We start from the raw sequence: 14,516 nt of genomic DNA on the forward strand, positions 1-14,516 counted from the left end.
AGATGGAGAGAAAATTCATGGTCTCAAGTTGTTGAGTTCAATGTTAAGTCCAGAAGGCTGTAAAATGACTAGTCAGAAGATCAGATGCTATTTCTCCAGTTTGCATTGGGTTTCACTAGAGCATTGCAATAGCTGCATTCATGTGGACAAGAGAGCAGGATGGTACGTTAAAATGGCAAGTGACAGAAAGGTCTGAGTTCCGCTTGCAGATAGAATGAAGGTGGTCTGCAAAATGGTCACCCCAGACTGCATTTGGTCTCTCTGATGTAGAGTAGACTGCATTGGGAGCAGCAAATGCAATAGACCATCAGATTAAAGAAGTTGCACATGAAGTGCTGCTTCACCTAAAAAGATGATTAGCAGGGAGAGATAAGGGGTCAGGAAGGTGCCATGGGGAGGAGGTAAGGCATTCGGTATGATGGAGGAGTGAACCAGGGTATTCTGGAGGGAATGATCCCTGTTGAATACTGACGGGGCAAGTGAGGGGATGATGTGTTTGGTGGTTGCATCATCTTGGAGTTGATGGAAATGATGGAGGATGATCCTTTGAATGCAGAGGTTGAAGGGGTGAATAGTGAGGACTAGACAGACCGTAAGCTTGTTCTGGGAGGGAGGGAAAGGGGTGAGAGTAATGGCATGGGAGATGGATTGGACATGGTTGACCTGTTAACCACAGTGGATGGGAAGCCATGATTATGGAAGAAAGTAGCCATATCAGAAACGCCATTTTGGAAAGTGGCATGATCAGAACAAATGCGGTTGAGGTGAAGGAACTGAGAGAATGAGTTGGAGCTTTTCCAGGACATGGGGCAAGAAGAACTGCAGTTGGTGGGCTTGCAATGGATATTACTGAATAGTCTATCCGCAGAGAGGGAGGTCAAAGAAGGAAAGGAAGTGTCAGAAATGGACCATGTGAAGGTGTTAGAGGGCTGGAAATTAGAGTTTATAAGTTCATGATGATGTTTTACCCTAACATTAAACAAGCAGCATTGGTACTTTGACTATTCATAATCGTACATATGTCAACTTTTCAACATTCAATTTATTTCAATTGAGAAACACATTTAATGCTGCTTTCAGAATAAATTGAAGGTATTAAACACCATGCACTATGATAAACTAATTAAATAAATGAGGCTGTCTTCTGGTTGACCTGTTGAACAAAGATTTTTCTGTCAATAATTATCAGGGCTGCTTTGTCTTTACAAAGGTTTCAGAAGTTCAAGTGAGTACAAGTCACACTTACCCTGGTGAGGGGCTAAGTTATGGGTGAGCCAGATTATAACTATGCTAGGATTCTATCCCATTTGGGCTGACACTTTAAATTTTCTGCACTTTGTCTCTACTCCCCCAAAGTCAAGGATATGTGTTGGGGGAGGTTCTCAGAATTCTCCAGGAAGTCCATCCCTGTATTCCCTTGCAAAGCTTCAGTATAGCCCATACAAATTGAAACATGGCATCACTTTGTGACCTGCTAAAGTTCAAATTTTAGATTAAGGTGATTAATCCCAAAGAAGACTAATCACCATCAATAACTGGAGTGCCTGTTGTTCAAGGAACTTATTTATTCTCTCTTCACCCCATTTGGACTTCTGGAGGATTCTGCCCCAGCTTGGAAGGATCAGGGACAGGCCTGCAATGTAACCTTGTTGATGTTGGCAGCCCATGTCAGTGACACTAGCTCCCATCCCAGGAAATTGGCATTTACAATTTTCAACCATAATTATCAGTTTTTTTTTAATTCTTCTGATGTACTTGATTAGAAGTGACTCACCATCAGGTCCTACAAGGTAGTCAAACATTGTGCCTTCACCATCTAAAGAAATTTCAGGCAAATCCAATTTGGTACAAGTATGATTTCTCAACCAATGCTCCATCTTCCTTCTGTCATCCAACTCAAGAGTAGCACCAACGCTCCACATGAGACCGAAGATAAACAATCTCTCGAGACTCTGTCGATTTAACTCACCAATCTGTTCCTAGAGTATCAGGCAAAGAAACAATGAAAATGTGAAGATTAGGTTCAGTTTTAGATAGAGACCTGATAACATTTTCTACAATACATCTTTGATTTGCTTTTGATTTGATTTGATTTGATTTATTATTGTCACATGTATTAGGAAATAATGAAAAGCTGTTTCTTGCGCACTATAGAGACAAAGTATACCATACATAGGGAAGGAAAGGAGAGAGTGGGGAATTTAGCGTTACAGTCATAGCTAGGGTTTGGAGAAAGATCAACTTTATGCGAGATAGGTCCATTCAAAAGTCTGATGGCAGCAGGGAAAAAGCTATTTTTGAGTTGGTTAGTACGTGATCTCAGACTTTTGTATGTTTTTCCTGACAGGACAAGGTGAAGTGAGTATGTCTGAGGTGCATGGGGCCTTTGATTATGCTGGCTGTTTTTCCAAGGCAGCAGGAAGTGTAGACAGAGTCAATGGATGGGAGACTGATTTGAGTGATGGACTAGGGTTCATTCACAACCCCTTGATATTTCCAGATTACAAATAATGTTGACACCAATTATAAAACTCAAGTGTTACTAATCTGGATATTGCTGATAGCTTGGACTGTCAACTCTAGTTGCGTGTATACATTGTATACCATTTCACCATCAACTGCCCAAGCAGCCTTAATCCTATTTCTATTTTTTTTAAATAACTGATGAACGCAAGTGTTCAAAGAAAATTAATAAAATGCAACTTTTTTATGCCCCCGTGGCCTTTCTCCCAGTAGTGTAGTACCCTGAAAATTATTTCTTAATTCCTAGAGACTCTAAATAATCCTAAACAGCTGGCAACCCTATTTGAAGTAATTTTCAGTCACAGTCAGCAGTACTCCCTATGAAATGCAGGTCTGTTTTAGGAACAAACAAGTTTGAAATGGTCGCTACGAGAGGACACAGATTTAAGGTGCGGGGAGGGAGGTTCAGAAGTGATGTTAGGGGTAAGTTTTTCACTCAGAGGGTGGTGAGTGAATGGAATCGGCTGCCGTCAGTGGTGGTGGAGGCGAACTCGCTGGGGTCTTTTAAAAGACTTCTGGATGAGTATATGGGGTTTAATGAGATTGAGGGTTATAGATAGGTCTGTAGGTTGGTAGGTGATGTGGTCGGCGCAACTTGTGGGCCGAAGGGCCTGTTTGTGCTGTAGTGTTCTATGTTCTATGTTCTATGTTCTAAGTCTAAACTTCTATTGTCACAATTGGAAATTGAAAAAAAGAGAACAATAAAACTACATATTTGTGAAACATACAAGAACAAATGTGAACAAAAGGATTGCTTGGAGCTCTTAACAGCTATATCAATAAAGTTACTTCCTCTTAAAAATTGATTTATTTTCATTAATATTTTTTAACATTTTATTCTGATTTTATAAATGCAGAAATGAAGAATACTAAATTGTTATGTATGTTTTTCTAACACATCTTGAGATAGATCAGAAAGCAGTTCTTAAAGATGGAGACCACCAGCTGAATAAAATGGATATCCTGTTAGGTCCTTGGGTGTGCCAATCTCAGAAAAATCTTTCAGGAACACTTGGAAAGTTGATCACTTGCCACATAATGGGATACTTTTATAGATATTAAAGTGTCTTCCCATTAGGGTTAGTTCTTTTGTAATCTCTGAAGCTTGTTAGGGCTGAAGGGAAAATTAAAAGCAAAGGGGAGATATAACAGACAGTTGTACTGATATCTCTCAAAGTCAAAAGTTACATTGATCATTTCCTGGTTTGGCAAGTTCTCCCTTTTTTGTACAAAATTTACTGAAATCAATGCAATGATGGTGTAAATGGCAGAATTCCTTAATCAGCAGCCTCCGTCTGATTATCCTATCATTTTCTAAATGGAAACATGTGGTTGTGCCAGTAACCATATCTCCTGGAACTAAGCATGTATTTTAAAATGGGAGTAAGTCTAGTTTCTGTTCCAATTTCAAGTGTTCTATTTCCGAACTACACAAGAAATGGGAATAATGGATCCTCATCAGCACAGAGTACAACAATAAAAAAGGATTAAAGCGAATTGCTATAGATGTGGAAATCTGAGACAAAAACAGAAATGAGAGATTGTAAGTTGAATTTGCAGGTGCAAGCATGGAGCGTAGTCATGCTGCATTATTAAGGGACAGCAACTGTGCCTGGGTGAATGAACCCTGCTAAAACACACCTCCCTGTACACTAATGCTGGGCCAGTGATTACTAACATAGTCCTTTTCCCAATTGGATAATAAAAACATATACTTAATCCTAACAACCAGTCTTTGAGAACTCAGGATTAAATGGTATACCTTGGATGGTAACAGTCCTTGCAGCATGTTAATACTTTGCATAATGACCAAGGCTTCAAGCATTTTCATCTTTTGATTTAAGGACTGTGTGCTAAAACGGTAAAGCTCCGGGAACACATCTGCATACAATTCCTTGAGAATTTCAGCTTCATGACATGAGCGTAACTTTAACCAACTCTGTTTAAAGAAAATTAATTAAGTTCTGTGTAAAGTCTGCTGTAGGAACTACTCAACAAAGAAGAGTTTTAGATCATAGACTACCAGTTTCCCTTAAGTATAAATGTAGTGATGACCATCCACTTAAGAATTAAACTTGGAAGTCCAATTAATACTCGAAACACATCATCAAATAACGTGAATTTTTATAATCCTCAATAGCTCTTAAAAAAAGTACAATAATCGTATTAATAGAATATACGTGTCCCCCATCTTGTACCATTTCCACGAAATCAAACAGTTCCATGCATTTTCTGAATTTGCACATTTGTAACACGACGGGCCCAATTTTACCATCAAGTTGCGTCTGTTTTCCGGCGCGAAAACCTGGTAAAATCAGACGTAAGGTGAGTAGCGCAATCCGCGCTTGTCTTCATGTCGGTTCCCCCTTTACCAATGGCTGAAAATGGCCGCAGTTGGGACCATGCCCGAAACGGGTGCAATGGCAATTTAAATGCATTTGAATGCATTTGAATTGAATTAATGAGTTGGAAGTCCAACTTTACCAGCACTTCCTCCTTTACCACCGCATTCGCCAATCGGGAATCAACACAAATCAGACATGCTCCATATAAGTCTGATTCGGGTGCTCCATCAGTGAGGGTTACTGAGGAGGTAAATGCGTAGCATCCTACGGCTCTCTGCTACTCACAGGCGTCCTGTTGTTGTGGACATTTTCTATCTCAGGTAGGTAGCGACTCTGTGAGTGTGCCTGGAGGGAGGTAGGGGCTGTTGCTATGCAGGGTCTCCAATGTCTGACTTGCAGCATAATGACCTGGGTCTGAGCACTGACCTTGGGACTTGTGATGTTGCTGGGTCTTAGTGCACTCAGCTCACTGCCAACTGAAGGATGTGCACAAGTCCCTTACAAATTGCACTGCTGCAGCCTTTCAACTTTGCAAGAAGCTGTGATTGTGGAGACCATGTGACTGAGGGAAATGGGGATGTTGTGATTGTGGGGAGCATGTGACTAGGGGATTGGGAGGGGCTGTGATTGAGGAGAGTGTGTGGCTGGGGGAATTGGAGGGGCTGTGATTGTAGGGATCATGTAGCTGGGGTAATTGGGGGGCTGTGATTGTGGGGAGCATGGGCTGGGGGAATTGGGGGGGTGTTGTGATTGTGGGGAGCGTGTGGCTGGGGGAATTGGGGGGGTGTTGTGATTGTGGGGAGCATATGGCTGGGGGAATTGGGGGGGCTGTGATTATGGATGTGCTAGGGGCAAGCAGCATTCCATAACCTCCACATGTGTTCCTCTCCAACTCCCTCCCTTCCCACCCCTACCCTACCTTCACCTTCACCTGGGCCCATGTCTGTGTAGTGGGTAAGGGATCTGAAACTCCGATACAGGGCCCTGGGGTGTGGAACGGGAGGGAATCGCTCGTGGGGTCTGGGGAACTAATGCCTTCCTTTTCTCAATGACAGAGCATTGAGAGACCTCCCCAATTGGCATCAACATGAAGCATCCCTCTGGCGAACATCAATGGAAGAGGGTTCATAATCGAGACAAATTAGTCACAGGTGGGTGGTGAAAAAACATTTATTTACAATAAAGGTGATTAAATAAGACGTTACAACATAAAAAAACTTGTGAACAGAAAACGTTAAGGTGCTTAAATATCTTTCTAAGTCATGCAGCCCTTCACCCGTGCCATCTTAGTGCAACTACTACTTCCTAACCTTACGTGACCTACCACTACATCTCAGTGCTGCCCCAGAATGTACATTGGAGGTGGAAGGGGCCAGCTGTCTACATGCCCCGTGGCCTATGATGCGCATGGCAGATGTCCTCTGGAGGCCCTGGACTTTGAGGGCCCTGGTCTGCTTCCAGATGTTTGGGATGTTTTCATGACACCCTCTTCATCCCACTGCCCCTGAGATGCCCCGGTGTCAGGAAGGGGGAATCAGGAGGTATAGCCACTGCCACAGTCTCCTGGCTGGAAGGCCCCAGCATGGGCTTGAGCACTTCCTCCTCCCTTGGAGTTCCTGTGGGCCCTTAGGTCATTCCATGGGATGGTAGTGCTTCTGCAGTGAGCTCCAGAAGCTCTGGTGTCACTTGGCATTGCCAGCCCTGGAGCACCACCTGCATCCTACCCATGGTGGCCAAGCCCTCTGCAATAACCACTTGAGTCAGGAGCCACCTCTCAGTGGCCACAGCAAGTGCCCTCTGAGACTGGGCCATGTTCTGCAAGCTCTCAGCCATGACCTTCTGAGATTGGGCCACTTTCTCAATGGTTGCTGCCAAAGCCTGTTGGGTCTCAGCACCGTCCCACTGGGTCTCCTGAAGCTCTCAAGCCTCTCAGCCATGGGCCGCAGAATATCAAGAAGCCTATTCAGTCCCTCAGCTCTAGCCTGCTGTGACTCAGCCATTGCTTGGAACCTGCCACATGCTGAAGATCCCCTGCCCCATGCTTTCCACTGCAACTGTCATCCTTGCAGTGTTAGCCTGGGAAGCATGCAAGACAGGCAATAGATGGTCCACCTGAAACTCTTCCCAACAGCCTTGCAGTCGATCCAGTGTGGCCATCAGCCCCTCCTGCATTCCCTGGCTCTGTTGCTGCATCTCCAGCAGCTGAGGGAGAAGTGATCTCAGAGAACCAGCATGTAGCCTGGAGCCAGCTGAGTCCTCGCCTCCAGCAGGCCCCCGCATGACAGAGGCCTCGTTCGTTCTCTCTTCCACCCGATGTACATCAGGAGATGTTTCGTCCTCACCAGAGAGTGACCTAGAAGCCTCAACAATAACTGGACCCACCAACTTGTCAGTATCTGGGATGTGAGTTATGACGTGGAAGCTGACGCCAAAACAGTGCCATCCTCGGAGGTCCCTTCACCCATATCCTCTGAGGACTCATCCGAGCTATCTGGGCCAGGATAGGCGGGAGCTGCAGAAAGGGCCTGTAGTCCAGAAGACCCCGGGGTGTCCGGATCTTTTCTGCAACACAGGACACAAGGCTAAGTACAAGGGAGGGAGAGGAATCCAGGATGCCAAACACACGATTCACATTTCTGCATTGAACATTGAATAAAGAACCAACAAAATTACATCACAGGAACAAGCCCTTCGGCCCTCCAAACCTGTAGCGACCAGGCTGCCCATCTGATTTGTAACCCTCTACCCTTCTCTGCCTCTATTCCCATCCCATTCACAGAGCTGTAGAGATGCCCCTTAAAGGTCCCTATTGTATCTGCATCCATGACTTCTCCCAGCACTGAGTTCCAGGGACTCACTACCCTCTCTATGCAAATAACTATGCCTCTACATCTCCTTTACACCTTGACCCTCACACCCGAAACTCATGCCTCTGAGAAGTTGCCTCAAAGTGACTGAAGGAACAACAGGTGCTCATGTCTGGATAGCAGCCCGACAGTGCTGTTGCAGATAGCCTGCATCTCCCCTTCTCCGTAGAGCTCCAGCACCTGCTCCTAAAAGGGGTGAGGACCTGGAGGTCTGGCTCACCACCCTTTCTCTTCGCCTTTTCACAGTCTTCTCCTGTGGAGACAGAAGGAGCCATGAAATAAATGGTGGCATGACTCCTGCAGAGTATCAGGTGGTGGCCCTTAGAGAAGCACAGTGGGGCTCACTTAAGCCTTTCCTTTTCCCCCAGGGTCAGGAACTGGAAGCATGCAGGATGCTGGAGATGGGAGGATCTGGAAGATGCAAAATAGGGTTGAGAGCTCACCCTTGCTGCACGGATGAGGTCATTGACATTCTTCCGACACTGCTTCCCAGTTCAAGGGGCTAGTGTTTTGGCACCGGCTGAGGCGGTAACTTCCTCCCAGGATGCATTTCCACGAGTCCCCCTTGATCTGTTGCCCTCCTGGGGGGAAGAGGATGTCCCGCCTTACCTCTGCTGCATCCAGCAGCCTCCCCAGGTTGCCCTCAGCGAATTGGTCGTGAACACATTTTGTGCAGGAATGCCTGGCTGCCTATCCATTCTTGAGTTTTTATCTGGAGCTGCCCCTCGTTAGGGCAGATCAGCTGCAGGCAGTTTGGCAAAGCGTTCCAGCAAGTTCCATGCAGTTTGCTTGTGTGCATTGAGGGGAAGGCAAGCGAGCACTTGCAGGTGTGCTGATGGGGAGGGGGGCAGGTGGTCAATGATTGGGCTCAGGTGAGAGAGAGGGAGGTGTCACACAGCCATCAGAGTCCAAAGGAGATGGGGGCCTTGTGCATGAAGGTCTGTGTTGGGGATGAGGGGGATCACCCTGCCTGATATCTGTAAGGTGCAGGGGGGAGGATGGATCACTCTGCCTGAGATCAGTGAGGGGGAACGGGGTGGTCCGCTGCCATTCTGCCTGAGATTGTTGATGGGAAAGGGAGAGGAGGTCGCAATTGGTCTGAGTGGCGGGCAGATGGGGGGATAAGGGGCTCAGCAATGTTTTGGGGTGGGGCAATATCTGTGGGGGCCAGGGGGAGGCATTATCCAGCCCGGGCACAATGTGGTAGGAAAACAGCGTTCTATCTTTTTTTGTGAGCATGCGCAGCTGGGGGAGCCGATCGGAGCTGCAGGGCTTCAGATGCTTAAGCCCTGCCCACAGGCTTGTGCAGTGCAATTCGGAATTGCTCATTTTTTTTTAGGCAGAGTGCGTATGGGTGTATCTGAGAATGGGTCTAAAAGTCAGATCTGAAACACTCCCAGATTCAAGCCTGCCCAGTACATAGAATCAAAATGGTAAAATAGGACCCTATGAGTAAAATATGTCAAGAATAAAGGCAAAGATCAATAAGCTCTTCATGATTCTGTTTGGAAATTTCAATTAAGCTTCTTGTTTCCTGTTCAAGCTACAAGTCACTGACCTCTAAGATAGGCCTCCAGTTAAGCACAGAAGAACTCATGTACACCATCCCATTCCGTGAGACAGTGGCAGGGGACGCATTGTCAATGTTGTGAGGTTCAAAAACTATTTTACAGTTGGGGGCCATTGGGATACGATCTCCATTTGCCAGAGTGAGTGTCTTGTTGTCATCGAGGACAGAATTAAGATTTTCTATCCAAATAGCATCAACAGGGCCATCTAGAACGAGCCAAATGTGTTCACCTACAACATGTTCAATGAATTAAGTGAAAAGGAAACATCGCACAATTACCACGATAACATAGAAAAGCTGTTGGAATCATTACATTTCCCTGAAATACTTCAATTTTTCCTGCTACTTAGTGGTAAATATTTGCATGCAGTTAATATTCATGTGTGGAGTTCAAGTTAAAATATGTAAAAATATTAAAATATTCATAGTGAACATAACATGTAGACAACTGTTTACTGTATTTTCTAATACAAGCAAAATTCCTTGAAATACAAATATTAATTTTCATTGAGTAATCAAATCTTTCACATTTCATTTTGGTGAATGATAGAATATGTCAGACTTATTTTCATACCTTTCTTGACTTTGAGAGTCTTTCTCCACAGTGTGGAAAATATTCCATCAGTCCAGTCATTGGTTGCTACATCCAGACGGCCAAACATTTGAGGGGCTGTAATTGCTTTGGGATTCATCCGCATCTCTCTGTGAGGCCAACCACACTCTGGGCAGCAAAAGGCAACAGGTTAGCTGAAATATTCACAAAACAGGTACTATCTTTCAGTGGTGCCAATGACTGCAATAGTAAGAACATTTTAAATGGTATGCCAAGCAACTGACTGATACAGCTGGACTTCTGGAACTGAGATAAAATTACTGTCCAAACACCAATGTGATTAAAATCCCTTTTCTTTGCCAGATATAACAAATCAGACAGAAATCAGTTTTGACAACTGAAGGCGATTCTCATAGTAATAAATTCACAGAATTAAACTATCATTATTTGATATAAAACAATCGTCTCACTAGAATGATCAATGAAGGGATGGGAAATTCCCATTGGTGCAGAGGGGGTTCCTCTTCTGAAGCTGTCATTAAGATGGGTATTGTATAAGTAACTATATCCACTGTACATTGCCTGAAATCCTTAATACTGACATTGGGTGACAAGAATTAGAAAGCAATGCATTTTTCAGCATTAACACGTACATGCCAACCAGTGGTATAATAGTGGGGGTGATGTGTTCGATGTCTGTGCAAATGCCGACAGGAGCTCAAGATCCAGAAATCGTAGATCTCGCTAGTGAGATTTCAATCATGGATCTTCCCTGCCCCTCAATAGCCATAATGGGCGTGAACCTATTTTACATGCATTTGAATTAATATTAATATTATTAACCTGCCCTTCTCCATATATTGACACCGTGCTGACGTGACATCACATCAGCACAGTTAACACCAGGTTCAGCCTCATGGGGAAGTGAGTGGATTCATTCAGTTCTGGTTGTGGGCTAGGAGCAGACAGAAGAGCAAGGGATGCCAATGATGGCCATTGAGGGGTGTGTGTGAGGTGTGTGTTTGTGTCTGTGTATGTGAGTGAGGTGTATATGTTTGTGTGTGTGTGTGTGTGTGTGTGTGTGTGTGTGTGTGCGCGTGCAGGTGTGTGTGAAGGCTCTGACTATGAGGAGGGGGGGAAGGAGCTGATGATCATAGGAGGGGAGAAAGGTCAAGGGGCCAATGATCAGGAAGGGAAGGGGCCAATGATCGTTGGGGAGTCAAAGTGTCTGAAAATCAGGGGGTGGGGCCTATTCCCACCAGAGAGGCCTGCAGCATAGCGCTGAGTGGGCCACTGCACATGTGCTGATCTATCAGGCTGGCACTGCCCAAGGGGCACCTCCCTAACCGCTGAACTCCTGAAGGGGCCTTAATGTACTCTCTTCTCGGTGCCTATTCCCCATTAGTGGGGAGCTGTTGTAAACCCCACTGGAGTGAGCCTCTGCTGGCAGGGGTGGGGAGGCGATAGCGGGCCCAGAAAATTCAGACCCGATTTCCAGAAATCTTTGATGAGGAAACATGCAGAGGCTGTGGCGCCTACTGGGAAGCCCATGAAACAGCCTCTACCGATGCTGCTGCACTGCTCTAGCCCCCTTGATCTTTCACATCCTTTCTGACCATTGCTCATTTCCTTTCCTAATTATTGACTATATTCCGCAATAAAATACACAGGGGTTGACCTTGTACTGTGCAAATTTGGTAACAAAAGTAAAAACAAATTTGTATGAAATTCATCTGTCTACAATTTTAACAAATACACTAATCCACTTCCAAATAACGTTGGTGTAAGATCATCATGGATAAAATAAGTAAATGTTGCAAATTGTGAGGCGTGTTGCAACTTAAGCATAAGTAAATTACTCATCACATAACCAGTAGAAGCTTGCCCCATTTTGCTTTTACTCACTTTATTACACATATTATACATCAACAATTTATTATATATTAGTGATTTTTATTAAATTAGACATGTTCACACTATCCATAGCGACTGACTGCCAATGACTGTGTCAAAAATCTTTACCTGTCATTGCCTTCATGAGGGTATGAATACAAGTTGTCTTTCCAGCACCACTTGGGCCCAAGGTCATCATACCATGTCGGACACGCTGAGTTTCAAACAACTGGATAATCTTTAGTCTCCAAGGTGTATGTTTTATTAGACCTCCAGCCTCAATCTGAAAACAAAGTCCTAAATAGTTCTGAATAATTTCTGTATCTAGAATTAACATTTAATTTCCACTACTTGAATAGAATGAGCCTCTCATAAATTATTCAATCACTCCCATTTACCATTTTGCAATGATAATTTTGGTAACTGTCATGTAGTCCATCAGTGGGGTGTGCTTTGATATGGAGTGTTGCTAAAAACTGCAATCATAATGAAGTAAAACAAAGAATTAGCACAGTGAATGACCTGTACCTGTCTGTCGATAGAAGCTTCAAACTGTGGATAACCAGCCTTATCCAACTGAATTCCAGGAAACAAATCCTCTACCAGACTGAGAAACAATGGTTCATCCTCATCAATCTGGAACCAGAATTCAGAGTCTGAGGAACAGCGGATTACTTGTACAAACACCTCATATACACACCCTGGTTGTGTTATGAAAATTATTCCTTGGATTTAATGCAACATTTTTCAGCAGTTATTAAGGGACATTTGGTGGACCGGAAAGATATAAAGTGTGCTTGTCTGCAATGGTCAGTGCTGACAATATTGCTCCTCCCACTAGGGCTTATCTTCCTCTTCCAGTTGTTGTGAGTACCTAGTTGATGATTCATGTATTTTTAGAGGATAGCTTTTGGTTTTGGAAATTAAGTCTTAACTGTAGAAAATGGAATAAATGCAGCTAAAGCAATCTTGGAGTCTGTTAAAGTATTTTAAGTATTAAGTTTATTTGTCAGTGTCACACAAGTAGACTTACACTAATACAGCAATGAAGGTACTGTGAAAATCCCTAAGTCGCCACACTCCAGCACCTATTCGGGAACACTGATGGAGAATTTAGCATGGCCAATGCAACTAACCTGCACATCTTTCAGACTGTGGGAGGAAACCGGAGCATCCAGAGGAAATTCACACAGATACTGGGAGAATGTGTGCAGATTCCACACAGACAGTGACTCAAGCAGAAGGGATTGAGACATTCACAGGTAAGAAATGGTAAAAGTTTTTTTTTGTTTACTTTACTCCAATCCAATCAAGTCAAATTAAAGCCAATTCAGAGTCCCAACAAGTTGAGACATTCCCAATCCAAGCTGATAAGACAGGACTCTCACCTCCTGTCTTGGGCTTGATCTACATGATCCAAGCTGATTGGAGTAGGTGTAACTCCTCCTCCAAGGCTTGATCTTATTTGCATCTTAGCCAAAAGGCCAAGATGCCACTTTAAAAAAATGCTTCAAAGGAAGCTGAAATGTAACCTAATGACTTCAACCAAGTGCAGCATTTCGATACTACGCTTGATCTTAGCCAAAAGGCCAACCTCTGAGAATAGCTGGAACCAAGAAAAACTCTTCAGACAATTGTGGCATACATATGGGTGATTCCCACAAGTGTAAATAACTTTAAGATTGATGTGTCTCATAGGAGAATTCTTGGGAAAGTAAGGAATGAACCTGAGTGCACAGCATACATAATTAAAAACCATATTAAGTTAGAAGTGACTATTTTTAAAATTCATTTACCCATAATAGAGTTTGTTTTTGTTTAAAAAGTGAAATCTTGCACCAGAGTTCAATTGATTAAAACAAGGTGTTTGTATTTATCTTTGTTACAACACCTAACTGGATTGTAGCACAGTCCCACAGCACTATTGATGCACAACTGCAATTTCAGCACTCTCATGCCCTGTTGGGTTTCTCAAAAATAAATTAGGTATGACTGGCTATGCTTCAGAATGAAAATAAGGGCTAGAATTCACCCCACAAAAAAATCTAAGTGTCAAATTCACATAAAAATTGGATTAAATCACACTGTTTTGTTCAGCATGTTTCCCGAAATGAATCGCCTACACTCTGTGCATGTTAGACACCACAAGCGTGATTATCATTAAAAACCAGGGGGCAGGGCCTATTTCCACTGAAGAGGCTGAAAGTAGCACGATGAGTGGGACTTCATGCATGCGCAGATCTCTGAGATTGCTAAAAAGACCTCCCAGTATTGTGATTACTGGCCTCAACCCCCCACAGACATCACTGGGCTCTCACCCACCACTCCCATGGATAGCACTAGCCTCTACTTCCCTCCCCCAGTGGATATCGCTGGTCTTCCCATCCCTCCCTTCCCCTCCAATTTCACATATACTGGCCTCACTGCTGCCTTGCACACGAATAGTGCTGTGCTGCCATGCACACCCCCTGCCTACAGGCATTCCCCCTTGTTGAGTGACAGCCTTAAGCATTGCACTCCCTGTATATAGCACTTTGTATAGTAAGAGCCAATCAGCATCCTGGGAGATGGCTCACCCTCTACTGAAACCAGATTCCCTTTACATTTTTCACAAGAAATTTTAATTAACCGGCCCATCACTGGCCCAAACTGATTGCACCTGGACTCCCCTAACAAGCCAGATCTATATATAAACTGCAATGACAAACACACAGCCAGTCACCCCAGGAAGATGGCTGGAAAGAAACCTTCCCCAAAGTTCTACC

General features: G+C 44.1%; 1 protein-coding gene across 1 annotated transcript in view; it reads right to left on the reverse strand.

The window, feature by feature from the left end:
• Positions 1-14,516, reverse strand: part of LOC145342419 (dynein axonemal heavy chain 5-like) — a 230,601-nt gene that overhangs the window by 108,498 nt on the left and 107,587 nt on the right. Inside the window, exons 42-47 of the mRNA XM_080187984.1 lie at positions 12,274-12,387; positions 11,881-12,028; positions 9,880-10,026; positions 9,294-9,535; positions 4,286-4,462; positions 1,775-1,979 (exon numbers count right to left, since the gene is read on the reverse strand). Of these exons, the coding sequence (XP_080044110.1) occupies positions 1,775-1,979; positions 4,286-4,462; positions 9,294-9,535; positions 9,880-10,026; positions 11,881-12,028; positions 12,274-12,387 (1,033 nt within the window). The remainder of the gene's footprint in view (positions 1-1,774; positions 1,980-4,285; positions 4,463-9,293; positions 9,536-9,879; positions 10,027-11,880; positions 12,029-12,273; positions 12,388-14,516) is intronic.

Source organism: Carcharhinus amblyrhynchos, chromosome 4 (genome assembly GCF_965287045.1).
Source record: "Carcharhinus amblyrhynchos chromosome 4, sCarAmb.v2.hapA, whole genome shotgun sequence".
In the NCBI taxonomy this organism is placed as follows: domain Eukaryota; kingdom Metazoa; phylum Chordata; class Chondrichthyes; order Carcharhiniformes; family Carcharhinidae; genus Carcharhinus; species Carcharhinus amblyrhynchos.